This window comes from Urtica dioica, chromosome 12 (genome assembly GCF_054948205.1).
Source record: "Urtica dioica subsp. dioica isolate 48M chromosome 12, U.dioica_male_clone48M_v1_H2, whole genome shotgun sequence".
In the NCBI taxonomy this organism is placed as follows: domain Eukaryota; kingdom Viridiplantae; phylum Streptophyta; class Magnoliopsida; order Rosales; family Urticaceae; genus Urtica; species Urtica dioica.
In genome coordinates this window covers 9,058,177-9,066,437 of record NC_142767.1, presented here as the reverse complement: position 1 = coordinate 9,066,437, position 8,261 = coordinate 9,058,177, and the positions used below count along the sequence as shown (strand labels likewise).

Here is an 8,261-nt window from a genome sequence, read left to right as displayed (position 1 = left end):
GATGTATTACAACTATTTATGATTTATTCCACAATTGACACCAATTAAAGATAGCCGATATATGTAAATTGATTTGGGGATTTTTATTATGTTATTCATGCTGTATAATTTCTTTTTCCCATATTTTTAGTTTTTAATGCGAATATCTATCAACACAAATAAATTCTATGTAATACTTAAATAAAGAAACTTTACAGTGTGCTACATGTCAAAAAACACACAACTAATTATAGTGTTCCTCAAAGAGTACTTCGGTGGAGACACGACTAGATGGTCGGAATGTTATAAGGAATACAAGAAGTATGAAAATAACTATGGTTAAGATAAATTGTGAGTTAAGTATTGTCTTGAGTTTTGTCGTTTGATTTGGAATTCATAAGCTTCCATTGACAATTAATTTTGGAGGTCGTTGAGAAGTTGTAAACGTTCTTGAATGTGGATAACGAAGCTGAGGTATTGAAATTCGAGTGTCTTACGGATCGCGCTCAGCGTGCTTGAGGTATATATGTAGGAAATGTGAAGGAGGCTCGGTTCAAGGTGGACACTCATGGCAAGGCGGATGCGCGGTTTTGGGTTACTTGGCGTCATGGCTTATGCCTCATCGCTGGGTCTTAGGTCCTTCGAAAAAGTGTTCGAGTTTCGTTTTTCACTTTTTTTAGTGTGTAACTGATCCCTTCAGCATCTCATGTCGTTTTCGTTTTTAAATTTTTTTTATCGCGAAAACACTCTTTTTTTATTATTATTTAAAGTAAATAGAAGGTATAAAACCACTACAAATTTCAAAGCTTAGTATGAATAGCATCAAGTTATTATTATTATTATTTTTTTTTGCGTGGTCTATGTATATTTACTATAAATGCATTTTGATCACTAACTCGATGATATGAACATAAAACTAACTCAAACCTTACATCATCTCTAACCCCCTCTCTATAAAATGAGATGGGACAAAATTGAGTTGAATTGTCTTCAGTCAAACTCTATTTTCCTCTTTATTATAAAGTAATTAACTGTAACTCCAAACATAGAATTTCACTAAAGAGGAGATGTTATAATATTAAATTTTCTTTCATTAATATCAAAACATCCCCAAAATGATCATAATTTTTATATAAAAAATGAATTTCATGTATCTTAATTTTTTTTATGTCATTTTAATTAATAGAGTTTGTGATATAAAAGTATAATTTTAATATGATAGACAGTAATAAACAAAAAATAAATTAAAAATAATAATTCTCCCTTATATACAAACTTTTAAAATAAACTACATGACATAAATATATAATGTGTCAGTATTTCATTTTATTATTTGTATACTGAATGCTTAAATGTTATATATAATGTGTGTTTATCTAAACAAAATATTTTTTTATGAGTGTCTACAAAATTATTTAAATGCATGTAAAATGAATAAGAAAAAAACATATTTATTGGACATAAAAAGATACAATTTAAGTTTTTGTGGAATAAAATGAGATATGTAGAAATTTGTTAAATTAATAAAATAATAGATAGATAAGGAATATTTTTTTTGTGTTAAAAATGAAATTTGAAGTTAGATATAAATTACTATTTGATTTAACATAAATTATATAATAGAGTGAGAAAAACGGTATAATAGAGCTATGAGTTGGAGATGTCCTGAGATCAAATTTTTTTTTTTCGATTGTAATCCTAATGAGTTGTACTTTATGTGTATTATCGGGTATCAAATTTCATAGAGAATGTAAGAAACATAATCGAGTGGAGCAAATATTGTCGCGCAAATGAAATGTTAAAATTTGAAAGAGGTGCGACTACTCTATATCTTTACTTGTCGCGGTTAAGTCGCAGCTATTTCTTATTGGGGATGAAGCTACATTTTGTTGTAGCGGTTGCGTCTATTCGAAACCTAGAAAATAGAAGTAAGTTGTCAGGTTTATTTACTTATATTATAAAATAAGAGGGAAAAAAATTACCACCTCTATATCGTTCGAAATAATATTTTTTTTAGTATAGACGTAATAAGTCGCGTGAAAATTAAGATAGGACAAATTTTACTGCGAATGAATTTTTATACTTTTTGAAACATGCGATTTTTCTCTTATGAGTCCAAGTTTTTTGAGTCTATAACGAATATGATAGAGTGACATAGCGGTCCACCACTCTACCCAAAGAGATAATCTTCGAATTAGAGAGATCCCAAAGCTCTTATTCTTTGTCCCAGTTTCTGTGATTTATCATTCATTGGTTGAACAAGCGTACACCCAATTAAACATGTATCCTCACATTGATTTTCCTTATAAAAAAATTTCTCATCACTCGAATACAATATTTTTTCTCATTCAATTGTACACTAATAAATTGAAGCGAGTCATCTTTTCCACTATCCATGGCAACACATAACAAAAATCCAAACAGCACAAGAAAAACACGTAGGAGAAGAGAACAATGATAATTGGAAGAAAATAAGGAAATCCAATCACCACAACACAAGTCGCAAGCTATTATATCCAGACGAGGATAAAACGTTAAAAAACGAGACACAATTTTTCTAATTGCAAGAGGATGAAATAATGTAAAAGCAAGAAAATATGTACATAATGAGAAAAAAAAATTAAGATTTGTATTTTGTAAAGAGATTGAAAATTAGACTCGGAAGCAAATCTAAAAGGCTCTCTCCTTAATCTCTCTGAGTTCGTTTCCCTTCTTCACTCATGACTTTTTTTTCAACTTCTCAAACTCCCCTATTTGACATCTGGCACTTCAGTCTTATCTACGTATTTTCAACAAGTACTCAATCAACATTATTGGACTAAATTGAAAGCTTTTAGTGACGTATTTTCTCATTCCTTTCTTCATCTGATATAGGTCCTATTTTGCCAGTCTTGGCATTGTCTACTTAACGAGAGAGAGAGAGAGAGAGAGAGAGAGAGAGAGAGAGAGAGAGATTTTGCGAAATACAAAAAGTCTCAATTGATGTTTCAAAAGTATCGCCAATAGCCAGCGGTTTTTTCCTATATTAATTATTGACATTTAATCCATACCATCTTCTCTTATACCCATCGAGCAACAATATATAGCATCTTATTCACACGTAAGCTCAATTAAAATAAAAACCCTGATCATGGGGTCCGTTCTAGATTACAGTTCGTTTAGAGAACCCTGACGTCTACGCTTGCTATATAGTTTATATATATTTACTTCATTAAAACCTTTTAATATATCACTAAACACACACACTCACGCGCGCACACACACACACAATCTAGGAATATTATTCGATTTTAAGATGATCCCAAAGATTTGCGAATTTATTCCAAAAGTTTATTGGAGACTGAACCTAAGACACCTCACACACCTACAACATATGCATATATATAATAAATATAATATAATTACGCAAGAGATAATCTCATGGTTTGGGACCCATACAACCGACCAAGGTTTGAATTGCATTATCCTTTGGTAACTCATTTACATGTATTTGTATTCTGTACGTATACACTCTTATATTTTAATTACTCGTGGTTTAAAACTGGATATTTCTGTAAAAAAAAAAAAAAAAAAAACGTTGATAGCTTGATATACTAACGTATCCATCAAAAGTATTTTTCTTTAGAGTGTTTATCACTCTTTATGATATGTATACACAATTGACAACTCCAAACGGATATATTGAGTTTAATATTATTATTATTTTCATTATTTATTACTAGACCGAACCTGATTAATTATAAGATTTGGTGTCTATATTCAATAGATGTAAATATGTATAATTTTTTTACTTTTGAATATTCATAGGGTAAATTGTTATTTATCTCTCAGTATAAGAGTTGCCCATCATTTTCTTATTTATTTATTAATATATTTATTTAATAATTAATTTACCGATAAATCAAAGATACCAGGAACTCGTAAATCAACTCAAACCTTGCTAAACCAACCAAGTTCCTCAGTTTAATTAAAAACCATTTCCAGTTTAGCTAAACTCGAACCTTTTGTACCCTCATAAGATAGACACTAGTCAAATCTTTGATTTTTGTTTAGCTTAAATAATATTCATCAAATTCAAATTTGTTATTCAGTATATATTCGCATTCACCTATGTCGTTGTCAGGTCACAAATTCAAACCTAATTTTAAAATTTACTTTCTATCTATACACAACTTTCCAATCAGATATTCTACCAAAAAAATAATAATAATAATAATAATAATAATAATTGACACACAGATCAATTTTGACGATCACTTCATCAAGACCCCCACTCTCTCTCTCTCTCTCTCTCTCTCTCTCTCTCTCTAAATAACTTTTGGATGAGTGATGAAAGAATGACGAAAGTTGCGTTAGACTCGGATCCTGTCTCCGAGAAAAAGAAAAAGAAAATACAAACAAAAACAATATCAAAAAACAGCACTTACATCACTCTCTCTCTCTCTCTCACTCACTAAAAATCTGTGCAAGTCTGCTACACTTTATTTTTCCCTCTCATTCTAAAACCCTCACTATTACTCTCACTACTTTCTCATTCCCTTTATCTCTCTCTTTTTTCCTCTCTATGGACGACCAGTACGGACTGCCAAGCGAGCTACGTCACCACATGTTCCCACCCCTCGCCCACCGGAACATGACGTCACCAAGCCCCTACCAACAACAACAGTCCGCCGCGTTCCCGCTGGTCTCCGGCGGAGGGATTGTGGACCACCACCACCAACACCACTATGGATCGTTGTACCAGATGGAGAGCGGTGGCGCGTGGAATACCAACGCGGAGAGTGCGATGATGATGGCGAGTGGTGGTGGTGGCGCTGATAACAACAACAACAGTCGATGGCCGAGGCAAGAGACTCTCACTCTGCTCGAGATTAGATCTCGTCTCAATTCCAAGTTCAAAGACACCAATCAGAAAGCTCCTCTCTGGGATGAGATTTCTAGGTATGTCTTCAAACCCTAGTGTTTTTTTTTATTGTCTCTTTTTAAACAAGGAAATTTATTTTCTTCTGATTCTTTATCTTCTTGGACTTCCTAACAATTTTGGACTCTATATTCTAAATGTAAGTGAAGAATGAAAGGTCTAAAGGAATAATGTCGAGAAGATATATAATGAGTCCTGATTAATTATTCCAATTTTGAGTATGTCGAGTTTGATTGATTTAAATTAGAGTTTGATTGATTTTCGTTTTCTCCTCTTCCTTTATGTTTTCTTTTTCAACTCTTTTTTTTTTTTTTTCCTTCATACTTTCCTTATATATATCTATGAATCTCACCCTCTAGCTATATGCATAATATATGTATCTATGTGATCTCTTTTTCAAACCCTAATTTTGTCTCTTTTTATATTTATCTCCTTAACAAAGGAAATATATTTATTCTATTTCTTCATCTTTTGGCCCGTAGCATTTTTTTCTAACTAGGTCTCTTGTTTAAAGTGTAAGTCAAGAAAGAAAGTCCTAATTTGACCTATTTTGATTATGCAATACATATCGAGTCTCATGGTCAATCGTAGATATATATATAGCTCTCCCTTTATATTTCTTTTTCCTCTTCTCTTTTGCTTTCTTCTGAATTCTTATCTTTTCCCTCCATACTTTATTTTGGGGCTGTCAGCCAAAAAATATGGCTTGCAATAAAATATGGCTTAGCCAGCTTTTATAGAAGCTGTTCAAAAACATGCTAAGTTCTATATATCTGAGAGTTGAAAAAGTAAATAAGTTATAGAAGAAGCCGCTTTCTCTGTTTCTTTCTTGAAATCTTTTTTTTTCCTCCCTTTCTGATCAGCTTGATTAATTTATGATGAAGAAGCCCCTTGTCTGACAGTTTTTATCATGTATATACTATTTTCATTGCTGTTATAAGCAGTATCTTTGATATATAAGAGTCTACAATTGAGATTTACTATAAACATGACTTTTAAATCAAAATGACTGGAAATTTATGAAATGACCTTATGAATAAAAACACTACTAAACGTTAAATTTATCCAGTATAGAAAGTACCAGTTTACTCTTGTCTTGCTTACTAATTTATGCTCTCTCCCTTGCTTACTGTTAAAATATTGAGATGTATATTTATGAATAAGAGGCAAAAGGAATTAAGCACCTGAAAAGTACCAGTGGTTTTCTTATTGTTTTCTTGAACTATCTTGATAACCATTTCGTTAATGTATATTTTATTAAATATAGAATAATGGCTGAAGAACATGGATACCAGAGAAGTGGGAAGAAATGCAAAGAGAAGTTTGAGAACCTGTACAAATATTACAAGAAAACCAAGGAAGGCAAAGCTGGGAGACAAGACGGCAAGCACTACAGGTTCTTTCGCCAACTCGAAGCGATCTACGGAGATCAAACCAGCAATCAGATCACTTCATCACTATTGGACCCCCAATTTCTTGGTAGAAACTCGTCTCTTCTGTATGATCATAGTCAAAATATGCATAGGCCGACGAACATGAACCATGAAACCCTTAGTTTCTCCATAAACTCCACTGAGTTTGAAACCTCGTCGTCCGAGAACAACGAAGAGGATCTGTCAGCCATTGCTTTCAAGATGAACAGCAATCGAGCGCCTTCTTCACAAATGGATGATCGGAAGATGAAAGGGGCGATGGGCAAGGGCTCGCCTTCGTGGAAGGCAAAGGTTGAAGGGTTTGTTGATTCGCAGATGAAGAAGATTATTGCGACACAAGAGACTTGGATGGAGAAGATGATGAAGAGCGTTATCGGCAAAGAGGAAGAGCGGTTGGCTAAGGAAGATGAGTGGAGGAGAGAAGAGACCGCGCGGTTCGATCAAGAGGCGAGCGAGTTCTGGGCCAAAGAGAAGGCTTGGGTTGAAGCAAGAGATTCCGCTTTAATGGGGGCTTTGAAGAGCTTGAGGGCAAGGGAATCATCGCTCGCATTGCCTTCTTTCCCCGAAAGAATGATTGGGACTAGTTCTACTCGAGATCATATGCGGAACGAAGCTAGAATCAACAGTGTTACTAGATACCAAAAATGGAGTGAAGAGGAGATCTCAAGCCTTATAGAGCTGAGAACTAGCATGGGAACTTCAATGTTTGAAGAATTAAGTGTCTACAATGTGAATCATAATAATAGTAATAGGGATGGTATTTGGGAGGAGATAGCTTCAAAGATGGGTTGTTTGGGGTACAATAGGAGTGCGAATGAGTGTAAAGATAAGTGGGAGAGTGTGAGTCTTTATGTCACAATGACTAGTGAGTGTAAGAAGAAGAGGAGAGAAGATTACTACAAAACAAGTAGTTACTATTTCAATGGCCAACCATTAATGGATCTAAAGCAAGAGAGTGATCAAGTTAGGGCTAATGGTGCCATGGGGCTTCAACTCATGGATGAAGGGCTCAATTCACCTTCAGGCTCTAATGTTGGAACTACCCAAATGAACCCCAATAACTTCTTTCACCTTCTGTTTGGGGAAGGAGAAAACTTGTGGGAAAAATATGGGACATTAAAGCTTGGTAAAGATAAGACCAACCATCATTAAGGGCATGTTACGTATTAACAAGTAAGACTGTATTAACTTTATCTCTCTCTCTCTCTCTCTCTCTCTCTCTCTCTCTCTTTGATTTATTATATAATCTTTGTTTCTCTCTCTGTTAACTATATCTGTAATCTTGTGTAGATATATTTAATTTGACTTGTACTTTAAGCTTGTAATTAGAGACACAACCAAATTACATCGGGATTGGTGCTAATTACAGCAGCTTTAACGTCCATGTTCAAGGAAGATTGTTGGATATGGTCCCTATTTAAACACTATACCAACGAAAAAACAACAAAACTATTTCAGAAAAAAAAATTTGTTGGAATAATGGACTGCATCTTTTAATACACGTTATTAATGAATACACCTGGGTGCTATTTAAATAAAACCGAAGAAAATTAACTCCCACTATCCCACTCTTAGATCCACTAAAATAGAATACCCACTAACACATACTAATAATCTACAACTGACACACGTACCACTAACAATATACGTTTTAATTGTTTGTTTTTTTTTTCCTAGACCAAGTCTAGATTAAAACTAACAAATTCTCCCTTAACGTAGACTTGTATACTCTCATCTAGATCAATGGTGCGGGTCTTCTTCTCGCAACCTCGGCCACGGCTATCATCACCATTTCCGCTGCTTTTTTTCATACATGACACCCACTCCGGGTGAAGTGTGAAGCGAATGTCCTTCTTCCTTCTCAGCATAGCCACGAAGCCTCTCTTCGTGAATCTCGAGACAACTCATCATCTCTTCCATGCCAAATT

The 8,261-nt window shown here is 33.9% G+C and overlaps 1 protein-coding gene across 1 annotated transcript; it reads left to right on the top strand.

Moving 5' to 3' along the window:
* Positions 1 to 4,433: 4,433 nt before the first annotated feature.
* Positions 4,434 to 7,679, top strand: LOC149378963 (trihelix transcription factor PTL-like). The gene is made up of 2 exons (XM_089603420.1): positions 4,434 to 4,920; positions 6,168 to 7,679. Exons 1-2 carry the CDS (start codon positions 4,544 to 4,546, stop codon positions 7,483 to 7,485), a joined length of 1,695 nt encoding a protein of 564 aa, XP_089459546.1. The 5' UTR covers positions 4,434 to 4,543; the 3' UTR covers positions 7,486 to 7,679.
* The last annotated feature ends 582 nt before the right edge of the window (positions 7,680 to 8,261 follow it).

Bases quoted from the DNA above. Each gene is read 5' to 3' on its own strand.
- LOC149378963 (XM_089603420.1), top strand. From the start codon at position 4,544: ATGGACGACCAGTACGGACTGCCAAGCGAGCTACGTCACCACATGTTC. The intron at 4,921-6,167 runs GTATGTCTTCAA...TATTAAATATAG, and splicing joins CTCTGGGATGAGATTTCTAG to AATAATGGCTGAAGAACATG.